The 16,645-nt window shown below is 51.2% G+C and overlaps 1 protein-coding gene across 2 annotated transcripts in view; it reads right to left on the bottom strand.

Annotated features, from left to right (window-relative positions):
• TAF4 (TATA-box binding protein associated factor 4) overlaps positions 1 to 16,645 on the bottom strand; it is an 87,308-nt gene that overhangs the window by 19,732 nt on the left and 50,931 nt on the right. For both annotated transcript variants that reach the window (XM_010365281.2, XM_030914246.1), the window contains 11 exons: positions 14,805 to 14,924; positions 13,733 to 13,855; positions 12,218 to 12,307; positions 11,185 to 11,433; positions 8,357 to 8,504; positions 7,782 to 7,896; positions 5,135 to 5,304; positions 4,709 to 4,839; positions 3,239 to 3,364; positions 2,042 to 2,098; positions 1,478 to 1,597 (listed from right to left, as the gene is read on the bottom strand). In XM_010365281.2, the coding sequence (XP_010363583.2) occupies positions 1,478 to 1,597; positions 2,042 to 2,098; positions 3,239 to 3,364; positions 4,709 to 4,839; positions 5,135 to 5,304; positions 7,782 to 7,896; positions 8,357 to 8,504; positions 11,185 to 11,433; positions 12,218 to 12,307; positions 13,733 to 13,855; positions 14,805 to 14,924 (1,449 nt within the window). The remainder of the gene's footprint in view (positions 1 to 1,477; positions 1,598 to 2,041; positions 2,099 to 3,238; positions 3,365 to 4,708; positions 4,840 to 5,134; positions 5,305 to 7,781; positions 7,897 to 8,356; positions 8,505 to 11,184; positions 11,434 to 12,217; positions 12,308 to 13,732; positions 13,856 to 14,804; positions 14,925 to 16,645) is intronic.

Here is a 16,645-nt window from a genome sequence, read left to right as displayed (position 1 = left end):
AACACAACACAGACAAACCTCTAAAAAATAAAGAACAAATGTCTCAAAATAAAGACTGAAAGTCATGCCAGAGACACAAAGCATACTACGTACAGGGAACAAGGTTAAAAATTGTAGCAGGACCAGCCCATGCCACATGGTGAGACCCTGTCTCTACAAAAAAAAAAAAAACACAAAAGTACAAAAATTAGCCAGGCATGGTGGCATGCACCTGTAGTCCCGGCTACTCGGGAAGCTGAGGCAGGAGGATCACCTGAGCCCTAGGATGTCGAGGCTACGGCAAGCCATGATCGTACCACTGCACTCCAGCCTAGGTGACACAGTGAGACCCTGCATGTAAAAAAATTAAAAATTACAGCAGGACGTCAGAAGACAGTGGAACAAGGTCTTGAAAGTTTTGCAAGAAAAAAACAATCAGCCCAGAACTTTGTAACCAGTAAAATATCCTTTGAAAATGAGGGTGAAGGCCAGGCGCGGTGGCTCACGCCTATAATCCCAGCACTTTGGGAGGCTGAGGCGGGCAGATCATGAGATCAAGAAATCAAGACCATCCTGGCCAACATGGTGAAACTCCATCTCTACTACAAATACAAAAATTATCTGGGCGTGGTGGCGCACATCTATAGTCCCAGCTACTCAGGAGTCTGAGGCAGGAGAATTGCTTGAACCTGGAAGGCAGAGGTTGCAGTGAGTCAAGATCACACCACTGCACTCCCGCCTGGCAAAAGAGTGAGACTCTGTCTCAAAAAAAAAAAAAGAGAATGAGGGTGAAATACAATTTTCAAGTAAACAAAACCAGAGAATCCATCACCAGTAGACCTGCACCATAGGAAATCCCAATGGCTCTCCTTCAAGCCAAAAGGAAATGGTGGCAGATGGAAACGGACCCATGGGAAGGAGTGGACAGTACCACAGATGGCAAATAAGGAGGGAAACATAAAAGATTGTTTTCTTTCTTCCTGTACTTTACTTAAAAAAACAACTGACAGCTGAAAGCAAAAATAACATGTTACGGCTGGGTTTATAATTATTAGAGTAAACGATACAACCACAAACAAGACGAGAAACTAATGGAATTTGGACAAACAGCAGCAGGTGGCACTTCTTCCCCTTCCTTCTCCTACAGGGGTTTATCTAAAACACAGACACTGTGCAGCAAGAACAATCAGCAAGATCCCTATTCAGATCATTCTTCTGACAGTTATCATTTCCCCACACCGTTTTCAAATCCAGCCTAAACCTCATCACGGTAATCAAACTTCCTCATGAAAATGACTTTCAGCTCATTGTGATAGCCACAAATAAGCTGATTTGGATTTAAAATGTCAAGTGTAAAACAAATATTCCATAACAGGTGAGACAACATGTAAATGGTGAGAAAGCAAATTCCCCTGTGTGTGTCCGTCCCCTAGAAGAGGCGGCTCTAAGATGTTCCCCCATGGTTCCCCAGGACCTCGATCCCACAACGCTGCTGTACCTCTGCTCCCGAGCCCGGTCCCGGACAGTCCACTTTCCTCTTTTTCCGGGGCCCGATAGCTGCTAGTGCTGTGAGGTTGGCGTCCCGCTGTCTCATTTGTGCCAGTTCCTGTTGCTGCATCTTTTATTTTGAAAAGGAAACAACATCATTTCTTGCATGTTTTTTACCTACTACAAAAGTAATACAGAGATACTAAAGGGTTTTCTGTAGTTTCCTAAATCGTAACCTCTTTAATGTTTCGACTTTTTCAATAGTAAGCATATTCTATAATCCGAAAAATAAGATTTTTTTTAATGCAACAGATGTTCATCTTAAAACTCTCAGAAAATACATGCAAGTCAAAAGCACAGAGACTAATGTCCCCCCAAAGGGAAGTCACCATTGAATTTAAAAGTAGGACACCGTTTGCATAGGAAAATACCTTTGACATGATATTTATTTAAACTTGGCAAACATTTCAAATAGACACACAAATGCCTATCGAACAGAAGTGCCAGTTTCCTCAGCCCCCTCCCGTGGGGCATCAGAGTGCGCAGCAAAGTGCCCACGACTAACAGGGCTCACCTCCTTTGCCTTCTGTTTCAGCCTTAACTGTTCTGGATCTTCTTGTCTTGACCGAGACTATTTTTGAAAGAGGTAGAAAAGAAAAGTAAGTTATGAACTAAATGTTTATCATTTAACAAATGTGTTATCTTATTCACTATACAATAACATCTAGGTAATGTGAAAGAATGCATAGCAAATTTGTTAAATGCTTATAGCCAAAGATGAAAATTTACATCACACACCATGAAAAAAGCCAGTACTCTTGAGAATTCAGTAACATTTGGATTTAAGAAGATACAGTCTGGCCGGGCGTGGTGGCTCAAGCCTGTAATCCCAGCACTTTGGGAGGCCGAGACGGGCGGATCACGAGGTCAGGAGATCGAGACCATCCTGGCTAACACGGTGAAACCCCGTCTCTACTAAAAAAAAAAAAAAAATACAAAAAACTAGCCGGGCGAGGTGGCGGGCACTTGTAGTCCCAGCTACTCGGGAGGCTGAGGCAGGAGAATGGCGTGAACCCGGGAGGCGGAGCTTGCAGTGAGCCGAGATCGCGCCACTGTACTCCAGCCTGGGCGACAGAGCGAGACTCTGTCTCAAAAAAAAAAAAAAAAAAAAAAAAAAAAAAAAAAAAAAAAAAAGAAGATACAGTCTTTGAAACACATCTACCAATCACAGGCTCTGACTTGACCTGATGTGACCAGATGACAGCGAGGAGAATGGGTCTCGTAGGCTCCTTGCTGTCCTGCCCCACACACCAGGGAGGGGACAGCCTGTGGCTGTGATTGAAGCAAGTGCCCCTCCCACTCCACAGTACCCACCCCCATCCCCGGGGAACTGCGGTCTCCTGTCTGACTCTATTAATGAGGAGGCGCCTCGCCTGGCTGTGAATGTTCTAGAACAAGGGCAATATGAGTGTGAAGAGTCTGGTCCAGTGCACACAGGGGGCTCTAGAAACATGTGCTTCACACCCGGGTGTGACTGTGTGGAGCGTGAGGTGCTGGGAATCTTAAGCAGCCCCGCTTTTCAAGCATCTACGCTTGTGCTGGATGAATGAGGCTTCTCTTTGCAGCTCCAGGGACAGCACCCATCGCCTCTGCTTCAAGGACAGCCCAAAACATGCTCTGACGACCCGAAACCCCAGCGACTCAGTGAGCTCATTAGGTTGTGCCCAAGACGGAGGGGCCCAGACAACAGCAGCAGATACCCAGCACTTGCCTTTGCTGCCCTCATCAGGATCTCCCGCTCCTGTTCGTCCTTCCTCTGTTTTTCGATTTGATCGAGCTGTTCAAAAAACTTGAGCTGTGCCCGGACATCACTCGCCTGCTCGTATCTGTCGTCATCCTATGAAGAAAGTTAAAATCCTGCTTGTCATAAATCTGAGAGCCCAGCAAGCAAAGGGGTTGTCTAGCACCACTGGACCATCTGTGCACAACACCCTCCCTCCGTCCAGTCCCAATCTGGCGAGGACCCAACCCTCCCACCTCATAGATGCTGCGCCCGAGAGTTCTATCAATGCCCCGTCCACAGAATGAAGTCTCGTATTGGCTGTCTCAGGGCCACACTTGTGGGAGTGTCCCTTTTCTGCACTTTGATACTGTCTGATTTTTTTTTTTTTTTTTTTTGAGATAGAGTCTCGCTTTGTCGCCCAGGCTGGAGTGCAGTGGTGCGATCTTGGCTCACTGCAAACTCCGCCTCCCGGGTTCACGCCATTCTCCTGCCTCAGCCTCCTGAGTAGCTTGGACTACAGGCGCCCACCACCACGCCCAGCTAATTTTTTTTGTATTTTTAGTGGAGACGGGGTTTCACCATGTTAGCCAGGATGGTCTCGATCTCCTGACCTCGTGATCCGCTCGCCTCGGCCTCCCAAAGTGCTGGGATTACAGGCATGAGCCACCACGCCTGGCCGATACTGTCTGATTTTTTAAGTAATATTTACCGTTTTTGCAGCAACACAGAACTACTTTTACAGCAAGGGCTGAGTGTGTGTATTTTCAGTGCTGCCCTGAAGGCGCTGCCTCCTGGCTATGGGAGCAGGCACCACCTCACCCCGTGTGCCCTTGGAAGAGTGTTCATGTGACTGCTGGTGAGGAGGGCACATTTTACTTAGAAGGGCTGCTTCATGAGAATAGGGCTGCGGCACCTCAGGGTCTGCCAGTTCAGCTCACAGCCCAGGGAGAGAGATAGGTGCCCACAGAGTGAATAGGATCACCTTCCAAAAGGTAAAACCCGCCAGGCATAGTGGCTCATGCCTGTAATCCCAGCACTTAAGGAGGCTAAGTCAGGAGGATCACTTGAGGCAAGGAGTTCAGGACCAGCCTGGGCTACATCGCGAGTCCCTGTCTCTTTTATTAAAAACACAAAATTTAGTTGGGTGTGGTGGTGTGTGCCTGTAATCCCAGCTACTTGAGAGGCTAAGGCACAAGAATCACTTGAACCCAGGAGGTGGAGGCTGCAGTGAGCCGAGACTGTGCCACTGCACTCCAGCCTGAGTGACAGAATGAGACCCTGTCTCAAAAAGAAGTCGTCCCAAAATCTAGTCCTGTAAGAAATCCAAAACACATTCGAAAGGAACATGGGGGCACTTGGGACCCACCGCCCTCTGCCTGGGTGTGGGGAGGAGGCTTCCAGCCAGCAGAGTGGGGGTCAACAACAGAAAGACGCTCTCCTAGGCAAACAGCCGGTTACCTTGTAAGAAAAGTTCTTCTGCTGAGCCGTTTCTGATATTTTCTCTACAAGATTCTGTAGCCTTTGTTGCGTGGCATGTGATACATAACTTACTACATCTGGATGTAATTCCGTTATACCATGTTTTTTACCTAAAGATCAGGCAATAAAAACAGATTTTAAAATCATTAAGCACAGTTCTTTCTTTATGGCTAATCTCTCATCCGGCAGTTACTGCTTTTATACAACCTAAGGGCAGCCCAGACAGGCTGGTGGGGTGGAAGGCAGTGGTACCCACACTTTACCCAAGAACCACCACCAGCAACCATGTGGAAATCACAAACTCAGACAAAACACATAACCAGGTATCAGGTGTGCTCACCTGAAGCTCCATGCTCCAACAGCGCTGCTGTTTAATAAGGACTCAGGGATTAAACACCAACATACCTATTTCTAATATTCTTCTCTGCAAAGGCGCTTGGAGGAGGAAGGTTTCGTCTTTACAGGACCGCGTTAGCGTACCCACCAATTCAGAGTTGGTGGCTAATATTCTTGCACTTTCTTCTGACAGGTTTACTCCAGCCATTGATGCAACATCATTAATGTCATCATCGTCCCTTGAGGAAAGAAGGAAAGATCGTTTTAACTGTACAAGGAATTCATCGGGAGGAGGGCTGGGGTGGTAAGGGCAGGAAACCCCACGTGGAAGGCAGGGCCGCGCCGAGGCCAGGCCTCTGTCCTCCCAAGCGCCTGCACCTGCTGCATCTGCCACAGCAAAGAGGGTGCCTCGCTGCTTTCCTGGAAAGCCTGACCGTTTTGCGGAAGGAGAGCTGTGAACTGGCGCCGGGTTAGTATCTACACACAGATGCACAGGGGACTCAAGTCCAGAGAAAGCAGAGCTGGGAACAGCACAGGGACTTCTGGGGGTCTGATCTATGCAAAGGTTTTCAAAGCCAGAGGCAGCATTAAATTCTTTTTAAAGGCTCAGAAAAGTTGGAAGAAGAGTACGCACAATTTTTTCCTGAATCACCTGAAAGTTGCTAACCTGACTCTCCTCCACCCAGAACATTCTGCGTATGTTTCCTACAGAGAAGGGCGTCCCCTCCAGAAGCAGGCTGCCACTGAGACCAGGCCATGATGAATGACCCCTCCCCAGGCCCTCCCCCATGGGCCCTGGTCCCAGCAGCGCCTCTCCCTGCAGGACAGTCCACATCCCAATCCCAGCTGCCTGCAGCTGCCACGTCTTGTCCAGCTCCTCGAGCTGGAAGGTTCCTCAGCCTCTCCTGACAGCCTGGGTTGCCCCTGACACCTGGAAGGCACAGGCCAGCTGTGTGCAGAACGTCCTCTTCCAGGCTGACTTCAACCCCCTCATGAGGAGACATGGGCTAAGAGTCCTGCTGGGAAGTCCACATGCACGCAGCCTCCACTTGCCGCCTCCAGCAGTGGGCTCTGAACACGAGGCCGGGGGCCTGCCTGCCATCTCCCAGGGTCGCTGTGTCCTGGGGAGCTGCTCCACAGCAGTTCTCACGCCCAGTCCTCCTACAGGCTCCACGTGCTCACTCAGGGTCTGGCCACGGCCTGGCGTCCCGGGCGGTCACGGACTGTGACTGGGCTGCACAGCTTAGGGCTCCAGCTGTGGGACCCAGCCATGGGACGGAGGCCACTCTGCTGACATCCACTTCCAGGTCATGCCCATGTCCACTGCTCTCTGACACAGGATGGTCTCTGCTCATCTTGTATTTCCTTATCCCAGCCCTGCAATCAGTCTTTTCTCTCAGGAGCCCTTGTCATTTTAGTGGAAAATGGTTTTTAGAAGACGACATCTGAGCACTAGGTGTGCTCATTGCTACTGGCGCGTTACTGTTCCCAGGACCCTGCAGTGGACAAAGCTAGAAACTTATGGCAAGACCCATGGTTACCTATGCCTGCCGACACACGCTGAAACCCAGTGGCTTGCATCAGCATTCCAATCCTGAGCCAGCCCACAGGGATCGTTCTCCTTTATCCCTTCTGCCAGGTCGCTGACTCCTTGACAGCAAAACACCAAGGCTTCCCGCAGCCTTGATTCTTTCACCTGTGTATGTCCCTAAGTGACCTCCCTCCTCACTGAGGTATCAGCCTCCTGTTGGGCCCAGACATGCTGGCCATCTCTCCCTGCTTGGGCTTGGACTCTGGCTCAGGCCACAGCTACTCCCCAGGCCTGCTATGCCCTGCCTGATGCCTTTAGGTTCGATGAAGTGTCTGGGAAAGGGAAAACTCATAGTAAGACTTCCTAAAATACACACAACTCCACCACCCCTTGATCACAACAGAGATCACACCAAGCCTCTCCCATTGCTCAGGTCCCATAAGCATCTCCCTGACAGCGATGCTAAGACCAACTGCTTTCCAGGAGGCCCAGGCAAAGCACAGCATTTCTTTTTCCAGAAACAGGGTCTCACTCTGTCACCAAGACTGGCATATAGTGGTAAAACCATAGTTCACTGCAACACTTAACTCTTGGCCAGAAGAGATCCTCCTGCCTCAGCCTCCCAAGTAGCTAGGCCCACAGGCGCACACCACTAAGCCTGGCTAATTTTTTATTTTTTTGTTATTGTTGAGTAAGGTTTCACTATGTTGTGCAGGCTGGTCTCAAACTCCCGGGCTCAAGCGATCCTCCCACTTCAGCCTTCTATAGTGCTGGGACTATAGGCTTGAACCACTGCGCCTGGTCCAGTACAGCTTTTCTGAGGATTCTGAAGTTGAATACATGGAAAGTGAAGCATTTTATACTATGAATGCAATGAACTCAAAATACTACACTATATTAAAAAATGAATTTCCTATTAGTTCATATAAAAATACAGTTGATTTGCTTTCTGGCTATGTGTATGAAGCAAAACCTCTGAGTCAACTCTATGGAAAACACACTTGTGTGAACATGAGGTAAAACTGAGCGACGTGAGGTCAAAGTGAGTGTGAAGCAGTAGCCTCGGAGCCCCTGGCCACCAGGGCCACGTGGGAAAGACCCATGGGCGGGAACGCAGCAGCACAGACTCTGGACTCTTCTCCACTCTGGCCACACTCCTCCAATGTACACAGGCCCATTCCTTACCGAAACGAACCTCCCCCAGGCTCCTTGAGTTTATTTTTCTGTGCAGCAGCTGCTTGTGCCGAGACAGTGGAAAGGGCTTTGGTTCCAGGTAACACAGCAGGTTTCACCACAGGGACTACAAAACAAACACACAGTGGAAACCACACAAGGCTTTTATTAGATCAACTATGTGCTCTGGTGCTTTACAGGCCCAGAGGCACAGCTACCACTCTCCTAATTAGCTACAAGAAAGTTTCCAAAAACTTCAGATTAATAACTCTAAATTACAGTACGACGTGTAAGCTGTACTTCTCAAGCATTTATTTTCCTGCATTTCATCAAGGTTTTTAAAGTGCAGGAATAATTACAGATAAAGAAGCTAACCATGGTAAATATGTAAGAAACATTTAAAATCATACTGACAGTGGTGATGGTTACACAACACAGTAAATGAAATTAATGCCACTGAACTAGATACTTATAATGGCCAATTTTATGTAATGTACATTTTGCCACAATTAAACAAACGCCCAGTGACAGCTGGCTCTGGGAGCAGCCCTTGGTCTTGAGTGGCCAGGGGCCCACGAGGCCCTCACCTGGCTGCAGCGGGTTCAGCTGGATCTGCTGAGGCGTGGTGAGCATGATCCGGTTGTGAGGCTGCCGCAGGGCGACCATGGGTGTCTGCGTCAACGTCACCTGCGGAGGCCGGATCAGGGCTCCTGGCTTCGGAGGCTGCTGGATCACCTGAGGCAGAACCAGCAGAGAATGGTGAGCATGCTCCCTGAGGGCCAGGGGCCCCTCGGTCCCTAGCAGGAGGTTCCTCCCTTTCCTTCCGTTGTACCCCACGCCCTCAGTGAGAAGTCCTGGGAAGACCCTGTGTGCGGCTCAACCCCAGCAGGCTACAGGACCATGCTCTGGGCATTGACTCGGCCAGACCAGGGCAGGACGTGGGCAAGGGGTGCCCGTGTGGGCACAGAAGGGGCAAGCGGGGAGCAGATCTGCTGCCTGGAAGCTGCCCCTGGGCACTGGTTAGGGCCTGTAGGGGGCGGGTAGCAAAGTTGGGCACTGGTCAGGGCCTGTAGGGGGCGGGTAGCAAAGTGATGCCTGCTGACCTCAGCAACCGAGGATGGGGTGGACCACTACCCCCCAAATATTAGCAGAGGTGACACTGTTGCCTGGTGGCTACAGGTCAAGTGGTTTTACCTCGTCTGAATTTTCTTTTTTTTTTTTTTTTTTGAGGCAAGTCTTGCTGTCTCCCAGGCTGGAGTGCAGTGACGTGATCTCGGTTCACTGCAACCTCTGCCTTCCAGGCTCAAGCGATCCTCCACCTCAGCTTCCTGAGCAGCTGTGACCATAGGCGCCCACCACCATGTCTGGCTAATTTTTGTATTTCTTCGTAGAGATGGGGTTTCACCATGTTGGCCAGGCTGGTCTTGAACTCCTAGGCTCAAGCGATCCTCCCACCTTGACCTCCCAAAGTGATGAATTACAGGCATGAGCCACCAAACCCAGCTCCCTTTCTGAATTTTCTATAAGAAGGCTGAGGGCTTTTCTACTAGAGTGGGGTTAGAGCCCCTAAGTCCTGCCTGAACTTGGCCCTCAAGGGCCTCTACCCACTGCCCCCAGCATGGCCAGCTCTGTCCACCCAGACCCTTCTGGGCCCCTCATGGTAGGGTCTGCCCAGCTCTGCTTTCATCCTGCCTCTCATTCTCACCTCCAGCACAAGGCAGAGATCCCAAACCTGGCAGCACTGACCACGGCCTGTGTTCTGGCCCTGTCCCCAGGACACTGGGGCCCAGAGACACTGGCATTCCTGTCAAAAGCCAATGCTCAAGTCCATAAGGCCTGGCCCCAAACCTCTGGGTCCAGGTATTCCAGAATTTAGTTGCTACCGTTTGCAAAGGTGCCCTGGCAGGTAAACTCCATGCTGCAGAACATGTGTGGGGGCCTGGGGAAGGGGCCTATAATGCAAACACTTCTTCAATAAAACAGGAACACCCAGACTGGACAGGAGAAGCCTCAGGCAGCTCAGGCCACCTGCTGTCAAATGCTCAGGCCAGGCCCTGCGGTGTAGGGAACCTGCCATCAAATGCCCGGGCCAGGCCCTGCGGTGCAGGGAGCCTGCCATCAAATCAGGGAGAAGCCCGGGTTCTGCCTCCACAGGCTTCAGGGTGCAGGCAATGGATCGGATGCCCTGGATCCCACCGACTGCGCTCTGCAGACTCCACACATGGTTATGAAGAGCCCATGGAAGCAATATGCAGAGGTGATCCTGCTGCCGAACACAGCATCTAATTCTAAAAACACCCACGCTGCTCATGTGTGACTAAGCACCAGAGGTCAACACCTGGCAAGAAAATGACTGCCCACAGACCGTCCCTGCTTAAATAGAACCCACCTTTTGGGTAAACTAGCTCCACTGATTGGGAATAGGGAAGTTCTATCCTTACACTACACTGAAGCAAGGGGCACAGCACATCTCTTTCCCTCTGGAGTCAAAAGGAAGGCAATGAAGCCCTCTCTTTACACAGGAGCTCAGCCCTTCCCAGTGGCCATGCTTCCCTGGCCTTTATAAGGGACACCTTCCCTCCATGCCATTTTACCCTGTTCTCCTCGCTACTAATCAAGACAAAAACAAATGCAACTTGAACAGAGCACAAGAGCCAGCTCCCCAATGGATACTCTTCACCCAGCTGGTTCTGATGTGTGCACCATCAGAACACATACCGGCTCAAGATGAGGGAGCCCGCACCATTGTGTTTTTTAAGCTGTCTTTAGAGGAAGAAAACCCCTCTGACATTTTTTTAAAACTGCCCTTCTATGTTTGGTGAATCCCTCTGCCCATGAAAGGGAATGTGCTCGAAATGTAACTCTTCTGGTAAAGACATCCTTTCTCTAGCTGCAGAGCAAACGTCATGACTACAAAACCAACAAAGCCAGATCCAAATTGCACATAAATGAACCGCTATGAGCAGCCGCAGCTTTGCCTCCCGGGACCCACCTAAATCCACCCTGCACTGTGAGCTGCTACCCTGTCTCCAGTCTCCTGCCCACCTGTCCCACGCGGGTGCCCGTGTCTTACGCTTGGACCGCTGCTCCTAATCCAAGAGAACATCTGTCTACAAGATCCTCTAAAAACACACTACATTCGTTTACACCAGTAACATCCCTAGACAAGACAAGGTGGGGACGTGCCGGTGGTTCAAAGCCAACTCAACTATTTCATTTTACTGAGACAAAATACAAAATCCCAGGGCCTCAACCCTGATTTCTATTTTAACTAAGGTAATGCCTAAGCTTCCTCTAGCAGGAGCCTTCCTGCATGCTTAGAAAAGGTTTCTGAGCCGTGGCCAATTTATCTGAGAAGCTGGAGGGAGCAGAGGCACGGTGGGCTGTGTGGACCAGTAAGGCGCCCCTTCCATACCAGCGGTGTGGGTTGCCCCTGCTTGCCGACGCCGACCTGCGTGGGCTGCGTGAGGCTGAGCACAGGGGGCTGGAGGGCACTGGTCACGGTGGCCGCCGTCTTCCCGGCTGTGCGCTGGACTGAGCTACTCAGCACCACAGCCGTGAGCGCAGTGGTGGCCTGCGAGGCGGGCGGTGGCGGCTGCTGCTGGCTCTGCTGGATGAAGGCCGCGGAGTCGGGAGTCAACTGTCTCAAGGCGGGTAAGCTCCTCTGGGTGGAAAGACAGACACGAGGGGTCAGGGGCTTGCTCATGCGTCAGTTTTCCTTGCTTAAAAATTCAGAAATAACAACTTTTACAGAAAATCTGTGAGTTAAATAAGACGGATCTTGGCCCTCACAGCAACACGTCTGGATGTCAGGGGCCAGGACCTCATCCCGCCCTCCCACTAGGCAGGATTATTCCTGATAGCAAATGTCCAAAATGTGTTTAAGAAAACAAACAAAAAGCCATATTTTTAAAATACTTTTTAAAATATTTTAACATCACTGGAAGAGAAGATTCTGAATGTTCCCAACACATGGAAATAAGTACTCAAAGTGATAGACCCCAAATACCCTGATTCTATGAATGTAACAAAACATCACATGCACCTCATAAATATGTACAAATATACGTATTAATTTTTTAAATGTGCTGATACCAATGATTATCCAACAGAGACAGCCTGACGCTGTTGAAACCCTTGGTCCTATCCGGTTTTGCAAACGCTACTCCATTCCCTGTTCCCCTCACTTTCAGAAAGCACGCGCCCTTCTCACCACCTTGCGCACGACAGAACCACAAGGCCACAGTGTCAGGGGAGCTCCTGCTTTACAGAAAAACACCTAATATTCTGTCCCCAGGCACTGAGTCCCCGGCCCCACCCCTGCAGGGAGCACAGGCACTGTGCACCCTCCGTGCCTGGAGCATCCTCACCCCTGCGCACTTGGAGCATCTGCGCCCCACCCCTCCCTGGCTCTGCTGCTCGTCAAGCACCAGGACCTTTGAAATTACCTTCAGGAAAGGCACAAGGTAAGGTTGAGGTGAAGAATTAAGTTCTCGGTATAACCTGCTTGTGAAATCTTCTGCTTCAATTTTTCCATCCTTAAAAATAAAATCCATGTTGAAATTCTGGTGAATGAGATTCCACACACACTTCTGAATCCCGCATCACTCTGGTCTCGTATTTTACGGCTGATTCCGCCCCGAGTTTCACTGGACAGAGGAGATGGGAAAGTCTGCGTGCTACACCTTCCACAGATACATGTGTGACAGGCGCTCACCCTGGACACCGCAGTGCAGCCAGCTGCGGACCATGTCTCCTCCTGGGAGGGTCACCTGTCTACTTCTCGTCTTTTTCTAAGTCTCTTACTCAATGCCAGTCTTTACTCAGTGTTTACCAGGCACCTATTCGGTGTCAGGCATTTTGCTAGGAGGCAGATCAGCCTAAAAGTAACTCCATTATCAAAGCCAGCCCTGCAAGCACAGTGCTACAGGAGGTCACAGCGTGCCAGGGGCCACACAGACAGGATCCAGACAGTCAGGGCATCAGCACCTTCAGGAGCAGACAACAGCTGTGCTCACCCCTGCAAGCAGTCAGGGTGCCCAGAGTCCACAGTCAGATAAAAGGGACCCAGAGCAAGAGGGCCAGATCCAGATCCTATTTCAGAAACAGAGGCCAGCGTGGCATAGAGGTCGGGAAGACAGGCGACAAGGTTGGGAAGGCGGTGCCTGGACTGAACCCTGAGAGACTCGGGAAGACACCGTCAGGCGGGCAAGGAGAAGGCACGGAAAGACCAGCCACTCCAGATCCCCAGGCCATCCCACTGAGGCCAGCATACCCCTGAGCCATGAGACAGTCCTGGGGAGAGCCAAGGTGGAGAGCCAAGAGTTCGGCCATGAGTAGAGATGTAGAGCTTGGGACTGTGGGTTAAGGAGAGGGGAGGCCGCCAGGAATCCTCCCACCTTCTGGCCAGGAGACATGGTGCTGTTCACTGTGACAGAGGTTTCGGAAGGGGTGGGGGCAGGGGTGGGGGGCATGGCTCTGCCACTGGAGCACGAATGTGCCTCAGCTGGTCTGCTCCATGGGGAGGGGGCTTCTGCTGGCTCAGGGTGCGGAACGCCTGTTCCAGCAGGGACTGCGGACACCTGGGAATTTTACAAGAGCTCACACAGGAGTGGGGAGAGGACCAGAAGGGAGCTGCCAGGGACCCTGGCCAGAGTGCAGCATGGTGGGGGCAGCCAGAGGAGAAGAGAGCCACAGACAAGGGACACACGCACCAGAAAATGGCAAAGCCCAGGAGACCACCAGGCACCAGCCCCAGAACACCCAGCACCAGGAAGGAGTCTCCTCAGCTAGGCCACACACACCTCTGACAGGTGTGCACCCCTCCCCTCTGCCTGCAGCCTTCCAGAGGAGCTCTCCCTTTGCTGGCACAGGCCTCCCAAGCACAGGTCACAGCAGCAATAGGTGTCTGTCCTATGCAACAGGCCTTAGGGAAAAGGGAATGTCAAGTCAAGGTTTCTCACCAGTAAATTCTGCACGAGCTCTTTCACATTAGCTGCTGTCTCTGTAGACTGCTTGCCAGATGAAGCCAGTTTTATTAACGTAGATAGGAAATTTTTACATTTCTTCACGTTTTCCATAGTTTCCTGGATTAAAGTAAAAAGACATAAGTGAAAAATCTTAAAAGGCAGATTTTTGTCACAGCCTTTGGTTACTAAAATATGCGTATGTATAAGAGATACATATATTTCTCCTCTAAACTTCAAGAAAACGCACCACCTCTTGGCCTGTGGACGGGAGTAGAACCCCGGGCCATGCTCCGAGGGGCGGCCCAGCCACATCAGTCACATGGCCACCGAAGTCAGCATCTCCCTCGGTCCCGCAAGGCCACGTCTAGGAAGGCAGCTATGCAAATAATCAAAAAAGTGAAAAGAGACTCTGCAAAGACGCCTGCCGCAATGTCGCTGACCGTAAGGACAACCTGTGCCAATCCAAATGGACACAGAAGGAAACAAATAGGAGGCAGACAAGAAAACAACGAAAAGTGCGCAGCAAAGAAACCCAAGAAGTCGCCAGGTGGGGCTCACTGTTTACAGACGCCCATCACCACAGGCCAACACTGCGCGTACAGACGGGTGGTGCTGCCATTCTACAGACTGAACGCGATAGCACAGACGGGTGGTGCTGCCATTCTACAGACTGAACGCGATAGCACAGACGGGTGGTGCTGCCATTCTACAGACTGAACGCGATAGCACAGACGGGTGGTGCTGCCATTCTACAGACTGATCGCGATAGCACAGACGGGTGGTGCTGCCATTCTACAGACTGAACACGACAGTCCACCAGTGACTTTTTCAAAGGCAGGTGTCTGGGCTTTTGCTGTTTGTAGACTTTTGCAGTCTGAGGCCCTCGGGGCCCACCTCAAGCAGCAGAGCCCCACACGCTCACGTGGGCCCCAGACTGTTCACTGCTCTGTGAAGCAGGCAGTAAGCGGTCTGGGACAGAAGCCGGCCCGAGGTCTCAAGGCTGCCTTTTCTGACCTGCGCCATGGGCCTGACCGTCTTTGAAGGGACGGAAAGGAGCAGCTCTTACCGTGGCAGCTGAGGAAGTGGTAGTTGCCCCTGGAACCGTGCGCTGAGGAGTCCCCGTCTGAACAGCCGTCGCCGTCCCAAGTGAAGCCGTCTGGGCAGCGCCACCCAGAACGAGTTGAGGCTACAAGAATCCAAAACACAAGGTAAGCGCATCTCATGCTACCAGCTAATGAGGGGAAGACCAGCCTCATGCCCAGAAAAAGAAAACAAGCCTCCCTGTGGTGGCCAGGACGCCCAGGAAGCCAAGGGCCCTGGACACCTGCCAGTCAGCTGGACATGGGAGTGCTGCTGGGACGCCTGCCCTGTGCCCTGATGACCGCAGTCCTGAGCACCTGAGGAAGGCATGATTTGCACCTGCATCAAAAACGGACGTTCACGAAGCCAGGCACCGCAGACTCCAGTCCTCAGAAGTCCATGGAAAAAGGCACATAGTGACCAGAGTAAATAATCCTAACGGACAACCCAGATCCCCATCTCTCAGAAATCGAAACAACAGAAGAACGGCTCCTGAAAGCTCCAGCCTCCCAGATGCAGAGGCTGGCTACAGGGCAGTCAGGCCTCCACAGCCACAGCCTCTCGCAGAGGAGGGTCCCCAGCTCCCTGCAATCACCCAAACCCACCTTTCTTTACTCCCCAAAAGTGAGTGTCAACAAGAAGCCTCCCACAAAGGGGAGTTTTCAGAGTAGATTCGAGCAATGAAGGATGGGTCATCAGTGTCAAACTGTCAGAAAGGAGCGGCTGCTTTGCTAAGCAAATGAACAGCCAGACACTGAAAGGTAGCTCAGACAACTCAGTGGCCCGTACTCAATTCCTAACATTTCCATTCTACATGAATAATCAGAATGCAAATGTTTACTGATACTTTAAACTAGTACTTTTCCAATGTATAAACCTAGCCGTCAACATTCTCTCTCCAACTTCTTAAACACTCATTTGCAGCTTCTGAAAGCAGGGGGCAGTGTAAGCCTGAGAATGGCTCCAGAGCAGCGAGCGCAGCTCCCTCCCCGTGGCAAGGTGGGTGCAGCCCCGCCAGCGTGCAGGAAGCAGCTCTGAACAACCCCGCTTCCAGAGGGGTGCGGAAGGGCTGTGAGGAGGCAGCAGGGTGGAGGGGCTGTTTCTAAGTCTGTGTATCTTTTCACTTGTAACAATAAGCATGGATTTTTTTTAACCGAAAAACATCAAATAAAAACCTCCAGGGAAGAAAACGTAAAACGACACACCAAGCTGCTGCTTCCGGACCCCAGGAGTACCCAGGACCCATCTCATCTTTTGGGAGTTTTCTTTCCCATCAGAACTGACTCCTCACACTTACTTCTGCTCCGATGAACACATATTTCACTGAGAGGATATCCAGATCGTGTCTGCCACTAAGTATAATGCAAAAACTTAACCATAAGCTTCACTACCTTCTCAGAAAAGTCACTGTAACCAAAAATCCAGACGCACCAATCAGAGCACAGGACTGAGCAAGCTTCTTCAGGGAAAACACCGAGGGCGGGGCCTGCACCAAAAGCCAGCACACGTCTCCCTGGTACCAAACCGCTCTTCCACCCGCTTTCACCCACTGCAGCTGCAGCCAGCTGGGACATGACCCAGTGAGGGTGGAAGAGCCGGGGTGGGGGGAAGCTGCCCCTGAAGTCCACACTCCTGGGGCTCAGCCTCCGTTTCACCACTGAGCAATGGGAGCAGGGTCTGTAGCACTGAGGCAAGGACTCTGGATCCGTCAGCAGCGCGTCCAGGCCCACTGCCTGGTTCACGGCAGGTGCTTCACCGGCAGTGACCAATACCACAGAGACCTACGCATCCACGGACGCTCACAGACACCAGACCAAGAAAAACCCC

Source organism: Rhinopithecus roxellana, chromosome 13, assembly GCF_007565055.1.
Source record: "Rhinopithecus roxellana isolate Shanxi Qingling chromosome 13, ASM756505v1, whole genome shotgun sequence".
Lineage (NCBI taxonomy): Eukaryota > Metazoa > Chordata > Mammalia > Primates > Cercopithecidae > Rhinopithecus > Rhinopithecus roxellana.
This window is presented reverse-complemented; position numbering and strand designations above follow the sequence as displayed.